Raw genomic sequence first — 22,875 nt, forward strand, 5'->3', positions numbered from 1 at the left:
ATTTTTTGAAAGCGTATTTTTGCTAGGGCTGCCTGCTAAGATGCTTTTAAACAGATTTACCCTTTGGCCAGTAAATAAGAGCCTGATTAATAGATAGAAGAGAGAAGAAGTGGAGTGGAAAATGAAGTGAGGACTTGAAAGAAAACCTACATCTAATTTGTGTCTCCTTGACTATTTTTCAAGCCATTTTCCTTCCCTGTCTTCTTGTCATTCTCTCCTTTGCCTTTATCTTTCATGCTGTGTCTCCCGTGCTGCCTTTTTTTGTCTTTTACCCTTATTCCCAATTACTTATACCCTCAATCCAATGTCTGCTTTCCATTCTCAGTTCTTTACTGCCTGATCTTTCTTCGTCTTTCCCTTTCTTTCCTTCATCTTCTCTGCTTCCTCTCTTCTCTATTTCTCTTGTGGACCAAACAGTCCAATAACAGCTGGGGGAAATTATGCATGAAAACTCATCCGTTGCTCTCTTAATAATTATCCACTCATGCAATTAATTGACTTTCCTTTCCAGGAACTTTGTTTTCTGTCTCCTGTTTCTGCTTTTCTCTCTCCCCAAGCAGGATTTCCATTTGAGATTCATTGTTTTTGGGCCTTTTTTCTGGATAAGTAAAGGCTGACATTGTCAGGACCACGACTCCAAGGAATGGATTTGGTTAACTAGGTTTTTAGCCCTGTCTGCAAGTTAAATATATAGTTTAGTGTTATCTTCAGATCTATGTATACCTGAATGCACTTAGTTACACATAGAATCATGCCGTTATTTTATGCTTTCTCACCCACACATAATAACGTGCCCTTTATTGAATATAACTAAATTGCTGATTGTGTCTGTGTCTTATCATGACTTAGTGTCTGTATATTCTTGTGATTCTGCATTTTGGTCCTCATTTACTTCCTTTGCAAGCATCGTTTTTTTTTAATCATTGCTGACCTTTAATTCTCAATCCAGATGTCTAGCTCTTTTTCTAAGGTTGAGACGTTTTACCTGAAATCTCTGCAGTGGTTGTGCTTTCTGAAATGCTTTCCCTTCTTTGCCTCTGACAGGCACCTCATCTGACCCATATATAGATATCTATAGTACAGAATCATCTGTGTGACTATCCTTACACTCAGTGTTTTTTGATCACTGTTATGACTCTATCAGTTAGACTGTTACACGTGTATAGTTAGTCAGATTTTTTACCCTAGAACACTAATGGGAGTTTTGTAACACTATCCTTACACGTGGGTGAAAATCACCTGATATTAGTGTTCTTGATTAAAAGATAAAAGGACTTTCATCCATTGGCTAGGGCCAATATTTCACTTGCTACCAAACTACAGGTTAAGTTTAGTAGAAGATCCTGCTATAGGTTAAAATACACACTTTTACAACAGTTTTCATGAATATAACTCACAAACATCAATTTTATGATTGTTCACTTTTACAATAGTCTTACTAATGGCTACTCGCTGTGCTTCAGCAGCAACGTGATAATAAAATATTGTTTTCTTTCAAATACATACACATACATCAATACATATCCATGTAATCATGGATGCTAACATTGATAGTATATGCACATTTGGTGGTACAGTGGGGCAAAAAAGTATTTAGTCAGCCACCGATTGTGCAAGTTCCCCCACTTAAAATGATGACAGAGGTCAGTAATTTGCACCAGAGGTACACTTCAACTGTGAGAGACAGAATGTGAAAAAAAAAATCCATGAATTCACATGGTAGGATTTGTAAAGAATTTATTCGTAAATCAGGGTGGAAAATAAGTATTTGGTCAATAACAAAAATACAACTCAATACTTTGTAACATAACCTTTGTTGGCAATAACAGACCTCAAACGTTTACTATAGGTCTTTACCAGGTTTGCACACACAGTAGCTGGTATTTTGGCCCATTCCTCCATGCAGATCTTCTCGAGAGCAGTGATGTTTTGGGGCTGTCGCCGAGCAACACGGACTTTCAACTCCCGCCACAGATTTTCTATGGGGTTGAGGTCTGGAGACTGGCTAGGCCACTCCAGGACTTTCAAATGCTTCTTGCTTCTACACTCCTTTGTTGCCCGGGCGGTGTGTTTTGGATCATTGTCATGTTGGAAGACCCAGCCTCGTTTCATCTTCAAAGTTCTTACTGATGGAAGGAGGTTTTGGCTCAAAATCTCACGATACATGGCCCCATTCATTCTGTCCTTAACACGGATCAGTCGTCCTGTCCCCTTGGCAGAAAAACAGCCCCATAGCATGATGTTTCCACCCCCATGCTTCACAGTAGGTATGGTGTTCTTGGGATGCAACTCAGTATTCTTCTTCCTCCAAACACGACGACTTGAGTTTATACCAAAAAGTTCTACTTTGGTTTCATCTGACCACATGACATTCTCCCAATCCTCTGCTGTATCATCCATGTGCTCTCTGGCAAACTTCAGACGGGCCTGGACATGCACTGGCTTCAGCAGCGGAACACGTCTGGCACTGCGGGATTTGATTCCCTGCCGTTGTAGTGTGTTACTGATGGTGACACACTACAACGGTCCCAGCTCTCTGCAGGTCATTCACCAGGTCCCCCCGTGTGGTTCTGGGATCTTTGCTCACCGTTCTCATGATCATTTTGACCCCACGGGATGAGATCTTGCGTGGAGCCCCAGATCGAGGGAGATTATCAGTGGTCTTGTATGTCTTCCATTTTCTGATGATTGCTCCCACAGTTGATTTTTTCACACCAAGCTGCTTGCCTATTGTAGATTCACTCTTCCCAGTCTGGTGCAGGTCTACAATACTTTTCCTGGTGTCCTTCGAAAGCTCTTTGGTCTTGGCCATGGCGGAGTTTGGAGTCTGACTGTTTGAGGCTGTGGACAGGTGTCTTTTATACAGATGATGAGTTCAAACAGGTGCCATTCATACAGGTAACGAGTGGGGGACAGAAAAGCTTCTTACAGAAGACGTTACAGGTCTGTGAGAGCCAGAGATTTTCCTTGTTTGAGGTGACCAAATACTTATTTTCCACCCTGATTTACGAATAAATTCTTTACAAATCCTACCATGTGAATTCATGGATTTTTTTTTTCACATTCTGTCTCTCACAGTTGAAGTGTACCTCTGGTGCAAATTACTGACCTCTGTCATCATTTTAAGTGGGGGAACTTGCACAATCGGTGGCTGACTAAATACTTTTTTGCCCCACTGTATAAAGTATGAGGCTTATAGTCTTGGTGGCATTACTGTTGAACAGCTCTAGCTCCTAAGTTGTTTCAAGCCAGAACCAATTAGCCACTGAAAAGTACATTTTAAGCATAAATTCCGACTATGAATTTTACACTGTTCATTCAAAACATGTATTTGTGCTGTCTGAAATCCTTGGGCCTGTCTCAATATGCGTACTTGTGTGTACTTGGTACAGCTAAATATCCCAGAATGCATTTCGTTCAAAACCCAAACGCGGCAATGGCAGAGGAGCGCGGCTAAAACCTTTTAAATATTACTCTTTCTCTGTCACAAAATAAACTTTTAAGTTATTTTCAAGCGAGAATGTAGCTGTGTAAGCTTCAAATATCTGCTCGATTTATCAAGATATCATATATTTCCAAACGTCTGTTACCCACCAGCTCCATAGCTAGGGAGGTCGAGGATCACTAGAGCCAGCGAGAGTAGCGGACTCCCGGTACATCGTTTCGAACACACACACACACACACACACACACACACACACACACACACATGCCCGCAGTCTTTCACTACTCAGGTTAAACATGATATATAAGTCTCTTAGATAACTTCGAAATGTTAATTTTTGGTTTATTTCAGTGTTTTATTTGTTCCTGAGTAAATGGGTTTGGCTGAGTTGTAATTCAATTCAGAAGGAAACATTTTCACCGGGAACAAAAACAGCATGTTAATACGTGGAGATTCTGAAGGCTGCTTCAAAATGATCAGATTATATTTTAAATATTTGTTCAGTTCTCCTCCAAACCCCAGCAGCTGTCTGTTGTAACTTTTGAGTGTCTACTAAAGTAAAAATAAAAGCGTTCTAATTTCTCACCTGCTTATTTTTATTAAGGTATACATGTACACTACTTTTATTAATAGGGTAAATCGGTTTGGCGGAGATTAAAGTTAAGCTTCATAACATATTAATCACACTTAAATTAAGAAGGGACGGCAGTAAAAACTCCGGACCTGTGACATCGTCAAGTACGCTGGTGTTCCAATTGTACAAATTGCGAGTCCATACTCGCGTTCTCAGCAAGTCCGGACTCGCCGAGAATGCGAGTAAGGACTCGCGTACTTGAGAAATGAGAAAGGGCCCTTGTCTCCTTACAGTGAAATCTAATTTACATTCTCCCACTGGATATTTAAATAAACCTGTAGCAACATAGGTAAAAAGGTTATGCTATGTCCTTCAATCGAGGAAGCTAGCTTATTGATTGATAAAAAGTCAACCTTTTCACTTCCACAATGTTTGCTTTTACATTGCAAAATTATATTTACAAAAGCTTGGGTTTATTTCACTCATTGTGGTAGTTACCATGAAATGAAGTGATCTTATTGTAAATTTCACCAGCTAAAGTGTTAGTATGAGTTATCAATTAAGACTAGCTACAGAGACAGATCATTTGTTGTTCTGCTAACTGGGCAACTTAACACATGATGAAACATCAAGGCAGTGCTACTGTTCGGTCATACAGATAATAACCAATTATCTCTTCTCCATCGATAGCTTTCGCTGAGCTACAGACAGACATCCATGAACTAACCCAGGAGCTGGATGGAGCTGGGATTCCCTTCCTAGACTATCGGACCTATGCAATGAGAGTTCTTTTCCCTGGGATTGAGGACCATCCTGTGCTCAAGGAGATGGAGGTACGGGTCAGTACACCACCGACCAAACTTGAGACTGAAACAAACTAACAATGTATAATCAGCTACAGTAGAGGCTTTACTAACAAACTAACACCAAACATGGATACATACAGCTGCTGCTTTACTTAAAGTAGTTCACCTAGTTTGACAAAAGTTTGCCATAGAAGTATTCTGAAAGTTCTGTTTATCGGTATTAAAACTGTCCCACTAGCTTTACTGCTGGAAACTTATGTAGCATTATCCCATGACACGTTTCATCAAAGGAAGGACTCTTAAAAAGCCTGAGATGTGACAAGAACTCCAGATGCTGAACACCTTAAAGCAATGACATAACCTATATTTTACCTACTTCGTCTTAATGTATTCAGCTTGTCTCAATGAATGTGAATGAATTTTCAAGAGCCATAGTATCATCATTAGTCGGATCTCAAGGGACAGAAACTCACCTTATTCTTTTGATGTAGATAAAAAGAGTTATACAGTAAGTATTGCTTTGAATTGACTGAAAAAGAATGTTATGTAAGAGATGTTAAAAAAGATGCAGGAAAGGCAAAGGGGAACAAAGCAAAAAGAAAATTAGATTCACAGTTCCTAGGATTGTTGTTGGCATTATAAATCACTGTAAAGTTATTAAATGAACCAGTATATGCAAACTCCTTGCCAGCACAGCCAAATTTAAATAGTGAACCTGATTTATAAAGACGTCTTACCGCTGAGACCAAGGGAAGGAGAATTAATAGTATGTCAACATAAACTACTCCCCTCCAAAACTAAAAACCAGAGAGCCAAGTTTGCAATCAGCAGTATCATTAAGATGTAGAATCTGGTGCTGCTCCATTGGCTTTGATTGGAGCGCTGACTTTTTGGAGTCGAAGAATAATTTGTTTGACCTTTTACAGCTTAATTTAATCGCTCTAATCCAGAACGTTGATTCATATTGTTAGAAATAAAATCCCCCTGGGTGGTGTCATAGCTGCCATTGGTATCTCTTTTTTTATTCCTTTCTGTGATTCACCCCGAGTTATTTTTGAAAGGCAACAATTTTGGCTATGAGCACAGACTATCAATCTGTATTTACAAACTACAGATAATGTTACATCTGAACGAACAGAGTCCTTAGAGCATCTAGAACAGCAGGAATGTAGTAGTGGGAAATGTACTTTCTTTCTTTTGTTTCCTTCTTTGCTTTCCCTTTGTGTTTCTTTAACAAGACAGTTTAACAAATCTAAATTAGTTCCAAGTCAGAAATTTAATTAGGTTGAAAATCATTTTCTTTTGTCCCAGTGTTATTTGTATTGAAAGAGCAGCCTAACATAGATGTTGATTAAATATATATATATATATATATATATATATATATATATATATATATATATATATATATATATATATGTGTGTGTGTGTGTGTGTGTGTGTGTCTGTATATATATGATTTGAATATATGAAATTTGGTTCAATTTAGGCTTAACAGAGCATTTTATTAAGACACAGCAATGTGTTTCATTATGCCCATGATGGAATTAACAGCCGCTAACTGTTATAATCTCTGGCAGTGAGGTTAGATGAGAGATTTATCTTCATCAGAGCTTAATAAATCCAGGTATTTTGAAGGAAGCAAACCAGATCCAAAATGGAATCAGTTATTGGAACCGAGCCGCTATACAGATTGCAATTTCTGAAAACCCACTTTGCTACTATAAGGGCTAATATTCCAGTGTTTCTATTTTTCACTCATGGACTCTCCAGATCTGGAAGTGAGGCCATGCCAAAACCTGCATTCTTTCTTGTGATTTTCTTTCTCACATTTCTAAATTATAGTGAACATATTGATTGACAAGTTCCTGCCATAGGAGTGTGTAGAGTCCTTTGTTTTCTATATGAGAGCCACTCCTCCCATCGCAATACACCTTGATGACAAAAGTGCTCAGCTTGAGGCTTCTCGCCAACATTTCACCGTAGACCACAGTATAAAAGATGGACAGTGACATCATCTGCTGTTTTCTGAAGTTCCGTTAGGAAGCTTCAAGATGAGCATTTCTGCCGTTGAAGATAGGCAGGTCTGACTGTGAATCGACTTGCTGATTAACTAATGACTTTTCAGTCACAAGTCATTAGACCATGGATAATCCTCCATTTTTATATTTTTTTTAATTTTAACATGTCCCAAAAGTTAGTCCATAAACTCATCAGGAAAGCATTTACCAACATTGTAATCTCTTAATCTGAAGGTTGCCGGTTCGAGCCCCAGCTCCGACGGTCTCGGTTGTTGTGTCCTTGGGCAAGACACTTCACCCGTTGCCTACCGGTGGTGGTCAGAGGGCCCGGTGGCGCCAGTGTCTGGCAGCCTCACCTCTGTCAGTGCGCCCCAGGGCGGCTGTGGCTACAATGTAGCTTGCCATCACCAGTGTGTGAATGGGTGGATGACTGAATGTGTAAAGCGCTTTGGGGTCCTTAAGGACTAGTAAAGCGCTATATAAATACAGGCCATTTACCATTTACCATTAAGGCAGAGGGCTGTGATCCCATGGACCTCTATAGCAGTGTTTCTCAACCTTTTGGAGCCACGGCACATATTTCACATTAGAAAAATCACAAGGCACACCACCAAACAAAAATGTCACAAAGACCATATTGATCATTTCCCCCCGCGCACCAGGTGTAGTGGAATTGGCTCAGGTTGTCTCCATTATACTTTTTTTGCTTTCTTCTGACCATTCGCATGCTAGGGCCTTCATCTGGGTCAAAATTAACACTTTTGACAGTGTTATATGTTTAAAAGTAACCTAGTCAGTTTTGAAGATTAACAATGGCTAACACTGAGCAGTGCTGGTTTTCTAACACTGGAATATTTCTTGAGTTATTTTCCAGTGTTAGAAAATTAGCACTGCTCAGTGTTAGCCATTGTTAATCTTCAAAACTGACTAGGTTACTTTTAAACATATAACACTGTCAAAAGTGTTAATTTAACACTCAACAGTGTTGTATTTAACACTCAGAGGTGTGGACCTATATAGACACATTTTGCTGTGAGGATACAATAGCTTCCAGGATCTCAATAGAATATGGAAAATTTTATATTTGTATAAAATTAAGAACTTAACTTTCCCCTGCCGACAGTCTCTCTGAAAGCAGCTGTCCTAATGTGATTTGTATGTGTACGTATGCTCATCACAGTTAGATTTACTCTACATTGTTTTAGGATTACATCACAAACAGAACATGTTTAAACTCCGTTTTCCATAATCCAAAATCCCAAAAGTGTGAGTACACCTTTAACTTTGGGTGTCAGGCAGGCACAGAGGTAAAAGGTGCTTACGTATTTTATTGTTATGTCTAGACTTCCTTCCGTAACCGTCTGTATTGCCCCCAGGGGTTGCCGCTGTAATCCAATGACTTGGGTAAACCAATGCTCCTAGCTTTATTGCACTGCGTGACTGCTCTCACCCTAAGCTTGACAGCCACGTGACACACCTACACACACACATCCAAGCATACACACACAGTCTTGCAGATTTGTGAATCTACAAACCTTAAATCTATCTTGGAAAAATTGGTGAAGACCCTGCCTGCGCAGTATGTACATGCAACTCCATCTGTCTAATCTCATTCTATCTCGCTCACACTCCCTCTTTTTTCCAACACGCACACACATGCGCACACATTGCACTCACCATCCACCCTGGAGGCCGAGAATCTCATTTAGCACTTTACAGAGAGGCCCAGACACTTTATTATTGCATGTCGGAGGAGAGAAAGAATAGATGTTACAGTGGTACAAAAGGATGACGACAGAAAGTAGGAGAGAGAGGGGGAGTGGTAGATGTGATGTGTGTGTGTGTGTGTGTGCAAGGATGACACACAAAACCAAGGAGAGAGGGAGAAATTAAAACAAGAGAGAGAGTGAGAGAGAGAGAGAGAGACACCAATGATGTGAAACAGTCAAAAATAAGTGCGAGAGAGAGAATTAAAGCGATGAGGAAGATGGAGCGAGTGAGCGTCAGAAAGGCATCTTCAGGGGGTTTCGCGTGTTGTTGATAAGTAGTGACAGGTGCCAGCCAGTGGAACAAGCAGGGTGCACCTCTGTACCCAACCCTGACACACACACACACACACATACGCAATGCTGCTATATGCCCTAATGCTTCATCCTTCCTTCTACTCCTCTCCATCTTTTCCCTCCCGCTCTGTTTGACAGAGGACTCCCTCTCATGCTCGGCTGGTTCAGGCTGGTCTGATTAGACTTTCGACATTCTAAGAAAGTTCCTTAAACTGATAAAAAGCCAGAGTTCCCCATGTGACAGCGGGTTATTAAAAGATTCAGTTAAGGGCGTTTAAGTAGTATAACACATTCACCCCACTAGCAGGTGTGATTATACCAAACAAGTAGAGTTTAACCGCTAACATCGCAGACAGAGATAACGTGTGAGATGGCTAAAGCTCAGGACCGTAAATTCAAATTCTCGTCTTATCCATATTCAACTGGAGGATGCTTTGAGCCACGCGCACACACCCCAGACCCCGATGTCAAGAAGACAATCGTGTCAAAATTGTCCGCTGAAATCATCTGAAGTGGAACACGCCACACGGCAGCACAGCAGGAGAGGAGAGTAGCCAATCAGTCTTACCTCGCTGTTTAACAAGCCAGTCTGAGCTCATCATATGTCTGCTTGCAGACGTGTTCGGAATCTCTCTTTGCCCAGAGTGAGTCATAGATTCATTACTTGTACTGTGCGTATCGCAATCTTTTGTGATATTGTTTAAGGAATCCAAAGCTTGAGGAGTCCTATTATGCTTATTGGTGATTGTATGTTTTCCTTTTTGGACTACTAGAGCAGCTTTCAGTGTTTCACAATTCAAAAATAGCCCCTGAGTACATTCACTGTCTGAAACAAGCTGTTTCAGCACCCCTTCCCTTTTAAGCCAGCTGCTTTGTGATCAACACAAGACTTAAATAGTAGGTTCGGGGAGCTTCTGTGCTCACAGCCAGCGCTATGTTCCTGGGACCATATAAGGAATATTCACTGATATCATACAGACCTACTAATTTTAAAAAGTCTTGGAATCAGAGCAGCCTGAAGCCTGAGCCTTTGCCTCACCGCTATTACTTTCACATACCTCTGACCTCATTATTTGAAGTGACCTCTCATGAAGCAGCCCTTTAACCCTGTCTACAACACCCAACATCTCCAGGTCCCTGCCAATGTTGAGAAGGCGCTCACCCTGTTCGGCCAGCTGCTGACAAAGAAGCACTTCCTGCTGACGTTCATACGAACCCTGGAGGCCCAGAGGTTTGTCATTATTTACTCGTATATTTCATAAGTGTTCTTCATTTTTAGTAATATGGTGGGAACGTGTGCTTTTACAAACATGAATGCATCAAGAAAAAAAGAAAAGAAAAGCAAAGGTATGTTTATGAAAGCAGTAACACATTTTAGGAGCTCTACAGTTACTGTAAGGCACTTAGCCAAATGTTTTATGACTAAACAGAGTTTAATTAAGATAAAATGTGCATTAATATTTAAATGAATTGCTATGAGGTTAACGGCGCGTACGTATTTCCAGGAACAATTCAGATGGGGCCAAACAAAAACAAGGTCAATCACTTGTAAAGGATCCTTTTTTAAAACATTGAATGTATTTGTAGGTCATTTTCGATGCGGGATCGAGGCAATGTGGCGTCTCTGATCATGACGGCCCTGCAGGGGGAGATGGAGTATGCCACCGGGGTCCTGAAACAGCTGTTATCCGACCTGATAGACAGAAACCTGGAGAGCAAAAACCATCCCAAACTGCTGCTAAGGAGGTGAGGAAGTAAAGCCAGCATAAACATATTATTTAAAAAGGGATATCTCTTTAATGTTTCTGTTTTCTTTTGTCTAATTTTACTTTTTCATTTCAAGTATTAGTTTATATCAAACTTTGACTGCAAATGGACCGGATCTATATTTCTGCTCACTTTGCTCATTAAAATCATCATCATCTTCCAGAAAAGCAATATTAGCATAACGGACAGTTATGCTAATATTAAGTGTTCAGTTTTGACAGTCCACCTTCTGAAAGCTGGAAATCAGCAGAATATCACAGGTTAACGTCTTAACCTGCAGGAAATCGTAGTTTTTAACCAGTCATGATTAGCTAGCTTTATACACTCACACACCACTTTATTAATGCTGACATGTAATTCTCACAAATATCTGATCACATGGATCAGCTCAGAGCGCTTAGGCATGTAGACATGGGCGAGACGACCTGCAGAAGTTCAAAGTGAGCATCAGAATGTGGAGGAAAGGTGATTGTGAGTTTGAGAAACTGCTGATTTGCTGGGACTTTCCAACACAAGCATCTCTCGGGTTTGCAGAGAACAGTCCAAAAGCAAGAAAATATTCAGTGAGCGGCAGTTCTCTGGGTGTACCAGATGTATGTGCAAGTTCTTTATCAAAATGGTGATATTTTTCATTCTGAAATAGAACTACTGCGATCCACGAATGTTCATGGGCTGTTTTACAAAAACGCATGATTCATTTTTGATTAAGATGCTAAATGACAGATATTTACTTGCATTCTTAAACAGAAAATCAGTTTCAGCGGTTAAACTTTATGCTTGATTCTCAGAGAAGTTTCAGTGTGTCGGCTCAAATTTGGGTACAAAGATGTGAATTGAGTAGTTTTCAATTTTAAACGAGTTTTTCGCAAATTTCTCAAATATTTGTGTTTTCTTGTTTCCGTGACAGATGCTCTAATCAATTTGATAAGCACTCTATTGTCTACGGGGATATACTTTTATTTTGTTAAAACGGTTTTAGGAAAGACTTATCACAAAAATCCTCATGTCCATGTCAGTTTTTTCGGATAATTCTTTGGAAATCAAGAGCAGCTCCTTCACTCCAACCAGACTTAAATACTGTTTTTGTAATGAGTACCATATGATGTCATTCTTTCTGCAGAGAGTTCAAATGTACAGCAAATACAAAAATGCTGCCAAAGCACAAAAACACAAGGGAAACAGAAAAAATGCCACAAAAGAAACAAATGGAAGTTTTTCGGAAGACAATAATGTGACGGACCAGCTGCGGAAGTGAAAAGCTAACAGAAAGCATCTTAAAGGCTTATAGGATCTACGATACTGTATCAATATTATATAATGCGAACAACCTTTTTATCGCCGTCACGACGAGATGAATCCTCCTCCTCTTTGAAGTGTGTCTCTCTGCGATCCTTTTGCTTTCTGTCACTTCTGCAGCTGTTCCGTCACATTTTTGTGTCCCCAAAACACTTCTGTCGTGTTTTATAAAATGTTTTTTTCATTGTGTTTTATTTAACTTCCGTTGTGTTTCACATGCTTTTGCAGCGTGTTTCTGTTTGCTGCTGTTTTCTTAAGTTGCAGTACAGATTTGAAAAATTTCCATGTGATTTTGTCACAATGTAATAATGTAACACGTCAACTTTAATGGACTCTGGTGAAATGAACTTGATTGACATTCATTTACACTGAGTATATTTTTCTTTAACGATTACTTATTTGAATAAATAAACCTTTAATAAAAGAATTGCTTCATGTTTATGAGGGCTGAGAATCTTTTCTTTTATCAGAGATATCAGAGCTCTGTTGGTCTGTTGTTGTTTCCTTTAAACGTCTCTTTTCAAGCATCATGTTTCTGCCTTCTTTTCTCTGTTTGCATCAGAACCGAGTCTGTCGCTGAGAAGATGCTGACCAACTGGTTCACATTCCTCTTGTATAAGTTCCTAAAGGTAAGGAACGATCACTCGCATTAATAGTCTTAATTTAACGCTCCCGACTTGTATTAATTCTTTATTCCATTTACCTCAGTGTGTTTTTATTTAAAAGCTTTTCTTGTTTGGCCTTCATGTTTTCTTCCCTCAGCAGTGCAGAACACATAAGAGTAAATCATCAAAGCCTCTAAGCAGCACCCTTTTCTTCTCTGTTTTTAATGACTTTTTTTTCTTTAGGTAAGCCCACAGATCTTCTCCCCTCACGTAATTTTACTCGTGTAGCTGACACATCCTCTCCACTGATCTTTTCTGTTGTTCTTTTAGCTCACATCTTCTCTTCCTCTGATCTCCCTTTCATCTGCCTCGTTTCTTGTTGTCATTGCTCCGCTGTCAGTCTCCTTTCTGCCTTGAGGTCGTTCGCCTCACCAGGGGGCGGGACGTCGGTCGCGTTGTCCTCGCGCGTCGCCCTTTCCCTTTATCTTCTCCCGTCCGTCATCCCCTACTCTCGCTATTGCACAGCCGAGTGAGGCGATTTTCTTTTTTTCTTTAATGCTTCTCTCGTCCTTCTCATTGGGTTTCCCCTTCTCCTTTCCACACTTTAATTACATACGGAAAGACTTGGAGCTGTCCTCATATGCCAGTATAATCCTAATCATATTAAGAGTGCAATGTGATAATTATTGGAGTCACAGCAGAAAAGAAAGTTGAGTAATTTTGGGAAAGAGAGGGTGGACTGTGTAGAAGACTGTGTTAAATTGCGCATTAATCTCATTGTGATTAATCAATAACTGGAATATTACAGGAATAAGTCCTTAAATTCTACCAAAACAAACAACCGTAATTACCTAAACTGCTTTCATTGTCATCATTATTAATATTATTTTTATTTCTATAAAATCTCTAAATCTGGAAACTAATAAATACACAGCATTCAGTGCAATGTAGGAATGTGAGCCTCTTCCTCTCCCTGTACAGCCAGAGCTGTCATCATACCCCTAAAATGTAAATGTCAGGATACAATTAGGCAGCCCTAATGAAGGCAGCATGCGGAGTAAAGGCAAATTTCATAGACAAGCATGCAGCGGCCGAGCAACGGAGGCAGAAAGCCGAAGCGTAATGCTGTAATGTATGCTCGCTCTGTCTCGTTAGCAGCTGCCCACCTAATTGGCCCAGATGCTAACGAGCTTCTTAAAGCGTGCAGCAATGGAATGACGGAGAGAAGAGGGGAGGGAGAGGTCAGAGATGGGCATTGGAGGTGGCGGAGAGAGGGGAGATGAATGGAGGTTGCGGGTGACAATTAGGAGTTAGGAAAATAGAGAGGTGAAGAGAAAGGAGCAAGGAGTTAAAGAGAAAGGCAGGGCAAAGATGTGAAAAGAGGGCAGAGAAAGGGGAAAGCAATGAAAAATAAGGATGACAGGAAGCAGGAGCAATTTTTTGAAGTGCAAGTGAATAAAATGAGGAGAAAATTGTAAAAGAAAGTTTAAAAAAAAAAGCTGAGAAAATTGGGAGTAAAGAATACAGATGTTGCTGACTGATAATTTAGTTTCCTAATTTGCCCAAGTTAGACGCAAAAAATCTGACCTATCTTATCAGTCAGAAAACAGTTTAATTTTAGAACAAGCTAATGAACTAAGTTAAGCAATAACCATTATGTGTGTATTTAAGACCGGTTTGATGCTATGAATCACATCCTTCTATAAAAAGTCTTCCAAATATCGCCAAAACGTGGAACCACGCATAAAATCCCACACACTCCATGTCACATCAGTTTGCAAAGCATGGCTAACGTTAGCGACACTAGCACAAGCAGAACATGATGGCCCTTTGCTCACACTGAGTGGTTATATTCTAGCTTGCTTTGTCACAGCCTTCATGCTGAGGTGGATTTTTTTAGATTGAAGTACTGCAGAACCACGCTGGTTTGCACGATTGTCGTCTGTCGTACTTGTTGAAACCTTTTTGTAACACTGAGAGAATGATGCGGGCTTCTGACTTTAAAGGTACAGTGTGGTAAATATGACCACTAGGTGTCAGTAGTTCACAGATTGCCGTCAACTGAATTTCAAGTACCTCCCAGTTCAAGTACACAATCAGTTAGTCGACTGTTTATGTCAGATGTTATTACGTGTCCTCGTTTCTGGAGGAGGCTGTAAAACTTTGTAATAGGACTCTGATACGAATTCTGTCTGATGACAGCGATGCTGATCCGAGTTGTTGAGGATATTCTGAACTTTTCTGTTGATAAGCGCTGCTGTTTTTGCTGCTGTTAGTGGCTGTTAGTGGGATAGATCTAGCATTGGTGGACTTTGACACTCAATCAACATAAGCAACTGTTGTTGTTTTAGCTGGCTAGTTGGCAACTGTTTGGAGAAGGGAGGGTCACATGTTTAATCTGCTGACAGTAAATAATTGTGACAGTACTGGGAATAACTAAGGATGTTTATTCGTATTTCCATGTATTAATGCTCTGACTTCAGTTTAAGAAGCTTGATGTGTGGCATTTTATCCAGATGCAGGTCCCGTTGTCTCTTTCGCTTCTTTGGTGAAAGGGACGCCTCTCAGATGATAAAACATAGGTACGATCCTTCATTTCTTGAGTTTGAAGGTGCAGACGCTGATTAAAACACCTACAGGTTCTCTTCGCCTCCACCTTTGGTGTACTACATATGTGGCCACAAAAAAACACAATTAGGTGGAACGGCGATGGCCATTTTAGCCACTGTATTGAAGACAAACCTCCTATTCCTTTTATTTTTTACATTGGACTTTGCAATGTAATGTGTGAATATATATGAGGGAAATAGATGAAAAAGTAAAGAAGGAAGATGGTGTAAGAATAAAGAACTGAGGATTTTTATTATGGTGGAAAAGAAGGAAAAAAGGACGCAAGGGAGGAATGCACGCGCTAGAAAGAAAAAGCGAGTTGTTAAGTGTGCTTGAAGGTGAGACGGATAAATTAGTACTTTCCCCTGCTCTCAGCTGGACCTCATGCATCTCTAGCAGACGCACACGCGCACACAGTCTGAAGTGTCTCCCTGAGCACTGCGCGGTCGATCATTAAACTCTCGTCAGGATGAGTATTGGCTGTGATGTGTCCTTTCTCTCTCCTCTAAACTGCCGCTACTTCATTCGCAAGTGTTTTTCCTTGGGCCCAAGTGATGACTAATGACACTATTGATTGGCAAGTGTCTTTGATGGAGCAGAGAGTGGGCAACATATTTATAACATCTATGTCTGGTCGCATAAGCTCGGCTCCGAGAGAAGGCTGAAAAGATTTACGTAACGCTGCTTTCAGCCTCCCTCTGGAACAAAAAAAAGGAAAGATGTTTACATAACACCACTGTGTCCTTCACATCTTGAGACGTCATTCCGGGTAGGTCTGAAATTTCATCTCGTTCGTTTACAGATCATTGACAGTGTTAGAAATTGCCAGGATTTGTTAAAGAAAGCCAGAAATTCAATCACTAGTAACTAATTTAACTAAAGTTATTTTTTTTTTGATGATGATGATGATGATGATGTGTGTTTTGCATAATTGAGGAAACTCTAAAAGTTGCTTTTTTGATTTCACGCTGTAAACATTTTGAGGCATTCTTTATTCAGAGGTAGAAAATACGGGAAGAACCGTATGACAACAAAGGAGGGAGAAAAGCAGCTGCCGCACCTAATTTATCGCCTCTGACTGCTCACCACGGCACAGAAAATTGCATCTGAATTTGAACGTCTGGGGAAACCAAATGTAAAATCCTTGGTGCCGTTTTATCGGACGCACACGGACAGATAGGCTATAAAGGGGGGAGTGAGAGGGAAACGTGACTGTGAAGAATTCTTTTTCATGCAGTTTTCCAGCCATGTCAGTCGCCGGTCAGCACGGTCCGTGATGCATTAACTTGGATGTTACTCTGCACACAGTTACAGAAATATTCCATCTCCAGTTTGAGCAAATGAATCCTGTTTTTTTTTTTTTTTAAGTTTTCACCGTCAAGCTCTTTAATTATTCATGTATTTTGTCACCCTCTTCTTGAAAGATGAATGGATAAGTCACGATTCCAAAAGTGTTCATTAGGTACACCTTTTCAACTGCTCATTAACACAAATATTTAATCAGCTAGTCACACAGTAGACTAAACTGCTGAAGTTCAAAGAGAGCATCAGAAGGAGGAAGAAAAGTGAGTTTGACGTAGTTGTTGGTGCCACACAACCATCTCAGGTCCAGAATGATCCACCTGATCAGTCCACTCAACCCAAATGTCTGGGATTTGGTGGAATAGAAGATTTCCCACCATGGATGTATTCTGTGTGATGCTGTCATGTCAGCATGGGCCAAAATCTCTGAGGAATGTTGAATGTATGCCACAAAGGATTGAGGCTGTTCTGTAGGCCAAAAAACCCCAACAACCCACTACTGGGAATGTGTATCTAATGAAGTGGCCACTGAGCGTAAATTCTACCCAGTTTTTGTTGTTTTTAATTGCTCTCCAGACACTTGCAAAAACACACACTTACCTCATTTACTCATTTATGTGAGCGCCTTACTACACACAGCATTTTGCATCGCTGTTATTAATTTACACATTTAAGTATTCCCAGTGTCTTCAGAGTAGCAAACGTTCTTAGGAACCAGATTTAAATTGAATCACTGTGTTTATTAAGTTCTGTTAGGGGTTTTGTTTATTTTCATTTTAAATTTTGGGGGGATTTTTGAATTATTGGGCGGTTTTCCCTCTTTAGGACTGTTTCTGACATAAAAGAGAAAAATCGCGCTGTGTTTGATCTCCAGATAACTCGTCTGTTTCTGCCTCGTCTCTCGCCAGGAGTGTGCCGGGGAGCCTCTTTTCATGCTTTACTGTGCCATCAAGCAGCAGATGGAGAAGGGACCCATCGACGCCATCACAGGAGAAGCCCGCTACTCCCTTAGTGAGGACAAGCTCATCAGACAACAGATTGACTACAAAACACTGGTCAGTAAACTCGCTGTGTCTCGAGGCCCGTTTTATCTGCTCGGGACCGAATCATTCGATTTGTTAAGTTTTAGTCACATGAGAGTCTAAACAGTCAGCTGCTGAAATGCGGGTTGTTAAAGCGTGCGGTGCATTTGGAGGGAGTTGGCTGTGGACCGTCCCATTTGCTGCCCAGTGTTAACAAAACAGGTCTAGCTTGGAAACATGCAGGCAAACCTACTCATCAGCGGGGTCTGCTACAGTTGTTTTGGTCCGCTCCCAAGTGCGAATGCCGAGTTATTATGTTCTCAAACTGCCTAAATAGACGAGGGATGTGTCCAGGTTTGAAAATGAGCTGCTGTAAACAAACTGGGTGCGAGAGTGATGCTGGACAACCTGAACAACCGTTTACACCATTCAACTAACCAGTGCTCATTGTTTGCAGCGTTCTTGACATATTCCTGATAAAGCCTAATTTCTTTTGTCTTTTCCATTTTTCTTCCATTTTTATGCTTTTTTTTTAAATGTTTCCAGACGCTGCACTGTGTAAATCCAGAGAATGAGAACGCCCCGGAGGTGACAGTCAAGTGTCTCAACTGCGACACTATCACTCAGGTCAAAGAGAAGCTGCTCGATGCCGTGTACAAAGGCAGCCCCTATTCGCAAAGGCCAAAGGCTTCTGATATGGACCTGGGTAAGACATGCAGGACTGTATGTGCAGGCTTAATGAGATAAAATCAAATAAAAGCAGATTCATTTGTTTTTTTCCAGTCATTTTGTTTAGACGTCTGCAATAAGAATTGCATAAATCCAGTAGTCGGGTGAGATCAGTGCACTGTAGCTCATTGTCCCATTTTAGCTTTAATGAACATACTACATTCAGCGATGCCTTTAAGCCCAGATTGCCATGACGTTAATCTGAAAAACTTTTTTGATGACTTAAAAGCATTAGAAAAGTCTAGAAACCCATATATATGTATGTAATATATGTGTATAATTTAAATATACATTCAATTCAATTTTATTTATACAGCCCCAAATCACAACAACAGTCACCTCAAGGCGCTTTATATTGTAAGGTAGACCCTACAATAATACATACAGAGAAAAACCCCGTATGAGCAAGCACTTTGGCGACTGTGGGAAGGAAAAATTCCCTTTTAACAGGAAGAAACCTCCAGCAACACCATGCTCAGGGCGGGGCAGGGCCATCTGCTGTGAACGGTTGGAGTAAGAGAAGAAAGACAGGATAAAAGACATGCATAGATCAGATCTTAATGGGCAAAAACTGATATCTGTATCAATATGGACTTAGTGATGTGTTAGGAATGAAAGGATGCCACATTGTTTGATGGAAATAAAAGTGATCCAGCAGGCTTGTCCATTTTGCCGAAACTTAAAATGACTAACTCAGTAGTTAGTATGGCCCGCACATTCTTGTATGCATACCTCACAACTAAGAAGTTTAACTTACTTGATGCAGCTCTCTGATTAAAATGTGTTTCTTTAATTATTATTATTATTTTTTTGGTGTGACAGCAGTTTATCCATCCAACAGATTAAAATATCTCGAGCTTTTACCATAAAGAACCCTGCTCTCATTTTAGTGACTCGGGTTGCTGCTAACGTTGCTTGCTTGCTGCACGATACTGCAGAGTAAGCATGCGGCATCATTATCTGGACTTTTAATGTTGCAAATAGCCACTCAGTAAGAAAAACCAATAAGCTTAAAGAGAATAAACTGCTCTGTGGAAATGAGGCAAACGACAGAGTATCAATTCTCTGTTGTTCTCGGGAATGTTAAGTCCAGGGACTTTTCTCACATTGGATACAGGCTTTTGATCAATTGTTAGTTGCTTTAATGTAATTTTGCAGTGTAAAATTTAATAAACCTACTAACTACCTCTTTTACATTGAAGATATAAAAAACACAAATGCAAAATGATGGCAAGTGATACACAGTTTCATGACACACACATGCAATTTGTGTTTGTGCTTTTTGCCATCAACTCGGCTTTCCTCTTTTCAAAGAATGGCGTCAAGGTCGGATAGCCAGAATCATCCTGCAGGATGAAGATGTCACAACTAAGATTGACAACGACTGGAAAAGACTCAACACGCTGGCTCACTATCAGGTACACGAGCACAAAGCAGGACAGACGTCAAGAGCCAGCTACTCAGCAAGAGTAATACACTGAATATTTTGGTGGTGTGTGTGTGTATTGTTTTTGTTGTGCAGGTAACAGATGGTTCAGTGATTGCCCTGGTGCCAAAGCAGAACTCTGCCTACAACATCTCCAACTCCTCCACCTTCACCAAAAGCCTCAGCAGATACGGTACGGCTCCCATTCCCATCGTGCCTCGATCCTGTTTAAATCAGTCTGTCAATGATCCCCATTTCTCTGACCGCTCGCCTCCCCTCAGAGCCTCTAACTCGCTTTCATTCAGTCTTTGTCTTTGTTTGTCATGGCCATGATTGGGGTACTTTTTTTTTTTCTTTTTTTTTTTTACCTCCATCTGAGTGAATGGCAATCCTTTTTATCCACTGCCATCAGCGCAGGCCAAGGCTATTCCACGGCTATTTCCAAGCAGTCCATAAATGACAGGCATTAAAGTAGACACCTCGATCCCCAGCTGACAGAGTGAAAAAGAGATGGAGAGAGAGAGCGAGAGGACACGTAGCAGTCAGATAGACAGAGCCCCAGCAACAGTATGGTATTTTCCACTGGAAAATTAAACCATTTAGAGGATAAATTACTCTGAGGTGAGAAAAAAAACTGACCCCTCATCTGATGCTGAGTGGGTATTAACCCTCACACATGCACAGCTGCTATCATTGCCGCTGATCTGCTGTAGCCCCAAATCAGTGTGGCTGTTCTCCAAAAACGCCTGTGCCAAAAAATGAAATGTTTAGGTTAGAATTTGAATTTTTTATTTTTTTGTGTGTGTTTTATATGGAAATGGAAAATTGACATGCTAGTTTTTCTGCTGAATGCCGACTCTGATGTCAATTGCGCGACCTGAAAATAGTGGAAAAGTCAGATGTGTCCTTTTTCCCTCAAATGTAGCATTCAGAAAAAATAGTGCTGGTCAAAGTGTTTATTTTCAATGACAGCTGTTCTCAAACTGTATTTCTAGCATACCTCATGCCAAAATGAAAAAGCTAAAAAAGATTCATGCCCAACTCCCAACAATTATTTTATTGAGCATCAGCAAACTTCTTATTTAATATGAAGCATTCATTGTATTTATTCATACTTCGTATTTACTTCATATATTTCACCTGGCTGTCATGACAACTTATCCAAGATGTAACCCTTTTACGTCACATCAAAAAAAGTGGTCCCAGTTTGGAGCCTGGTGGGACGCCTATTTTGTATGTTTGAAAGGTTAATATATTATTAACTTAAACACACTATTGTCAGGATTCCACACGTTGTTTAAACTGACTCTTTATCTGAAATTGTATTTTATGCTTTTAAGGCAAATAAATAGCAGTAGAAAACTGCTGCCTGTTTACACACCAGCATTCTGTCTCCTTGGAGTCATATTTCTTGCCACCTGATGAATGCATGTCCAATATTCACCCTCCTTGCAGCTCAGAGTCTTCACCTGCTGATAGAAATATTTGACCTTTAACTTCTAAATCCAGTACTATTCAAAGCTACATGTTGGCAGGTGTAGAAATGTGTTTTTTGCAGGGCATTTTTACAGCATCTGCTAGAGAAAATCAACACAACCACAAAACTTGATAAGCTGATAGATATTACCGAGGGTTTAACAGCACAAGTGGCCCATATTATATGCAAGTAGACGTATGATTAACTGAAATATGGGAGTACCGACTAAAAATTCTTTCTCACTGCAAATATGCCAGTTTCTATTGATTCTACTTGGAACAAAATAAATGGTTTAATCAGTGCATCACACAACACCTACACTGTTTGAGAATGGCATTATTGAGGACCTGTTTCATTTCTGAACCTCTCTTGTAGTGAACTATCTCACACTGCTGCAAGGCTCCAGCTATTTTGCTCCACTGTGAAAAAAAGTTTGGTTAAAAAGTCTCTTTGACTGTGTCCCTTTTGTTTGTTATTATGATCCTGTTGGTGTGCCTCGTGCATGAATGTGTGCATGTAGCGGAGTGTTATTAGAACAGGCAAAATTGTTGGCCACCAATGGTCATGATGAGCTTGGAATCAAAGCCACTCAGCACCCCACTGGCAAAAGCAACAGCAGCGCTCTACACCATCCCACTCAGCCTCATTCACTCTTCTATCCCATGCACTCCCATTACTCTCCATTTCACCCCTCTCTCCTGACCTTTTTGACTCTCCGTCCATTTCGCTCGCCCACTCCCCCTTTTTTTTCCCGTCACCCCCCTCCACCCTCCCCATATATTTACTTCTCCTCTATCATCCACACTCCTTACTGTCCTTTCACCAAGCATGTGGATGGTTACACACATTAGCATCTTTGGTCTCGCCACCTCTTCTCTCCAGTCCAGCTTTCTACCCCAGAAACAAGAGATATTCAGCAGATATTGTGCACCTTACCTCCCTGGCACATTCCCTCCCCCCATCCTACATGAAATAGTCACAGATTTCTTCTTGCTTTATTCCAATCATGACACTCTCACAATGAATAATGAACCAGACACAGATGGTAGAGATTCTGGGTCAGTTAAACCATTTTTGAGTATTTTCAGTAATTCTACAGTAATTCTGTTTTTGTCTCATTTAGAGAGTATGCTGAGGACGGCCAGTAGTCCAGACAGCCTACGTTCTCGAACGCCCATGATCACCCCTGATCTGGAGAGCGGAACCAAACTGTGGCACCTGGTGAAAAACCACGACCACTCAGACCAGAGGGAGGGCGACCGGGGAAGCAAGATGGTCTCTGAGATCTACCTGACCAGGCTGCTGGCTACAAAAGTAAGGGGCAGGGGTGTAAACAGCACTCTCTTCTTTTTTATATATATATTGATTCTAGTCAGAGTGGAAAAACCTCTTAAACAGCACTTGAAACCATCAGGGGGACACTAAAACCTAATAGTAAAACTCTTCTTCAGCATTTTCAGCTCTTTCGTGCAGAGTGATTCACCTCACCTATTTAAAAGGAGAGGAAGCTTCTAATACAGAGTGTCCCCACATCTTTGAGGGGTCTTTATCTTTATCAAATTACATCATCACAGACATTGATGAGAATATTTATGCAACTAGCAATTGGTTTGTCATCACAGGAGATCAGGTCAAAGACCCACTACATTCACAGATTGAAACTTCACAGAACAGACCCACAAGGTAGAAAATTAGAAGGCTTTTTGCAAGCCCACGCAGGAGACAAGGGTTG

General features: G+C 40.5%; 1 protein-coding gene across 2 annotated transcripts in view; it reads left to right on the forward strand.

The window, feature by feature from the left end:
* Positions 1-22,875, forward strand: part of LOC146550494 (plexin-A1-like) — a 304,153-nt gene that overhangs the window by 270,442 nt on the left and 10,836 nt on the right. Inside the window, exons 21-29 of one of the 2 annotated variants that reach the window (XM_085259673.1) lie at positions 4,710-4,852; positions 10,043-10,140; positions 10,497-10,655; positions 12,535-12,601; positions 17,398-17,544; positions 18,058-18,217; positions 19,555-19,658; positions 19,763-19,859; positions 22,267-22,457. In XM_085259673.1, the coding sequence (XP_085115799.1) occupies positions 4,710-4,852; positions 10,043-10,140; positions 10,497-10,655; positions 12,535-12,601; positions 17,398-17,544; positions 18,058-18,217; positions 19,555-19,658; positions 19,763-19,859; positions 22,267-22,457 (1,166 nt within the window). Of the gene's footprint in view, positions 1-4,709; positions 4,859-10,042; positions 10,141-10,496; positions 10,656-12,534; positions 12,602-17,397; positions 17,545-18,057; positions 18,218-19,554; positions 19,659-19,762; positions 19,860-22,266; positions 22,458-22,875 lie in introns of both variants that reach the window. The other variant, XM_085259671.1, reaches the window with a different exon arrangement.

Source organism: Mchenga conophoros, linkage group LG20 (genome assembly GCF_057382185.1).
Source record: "Mchenga conophoros isolate Kocher_MC1m ecotype Shallow Benthic linkage group LG20, M_conophoros_male_GT1.1, whole genome shotgun sequence".
Taxonomy (NCBI): domain Eukaryota; kingdom Metazoa; phylum Chordata; class Actinopteri; order Cichliformes; family Cichlidae; genus Mchenga; species Mchenga conophoros.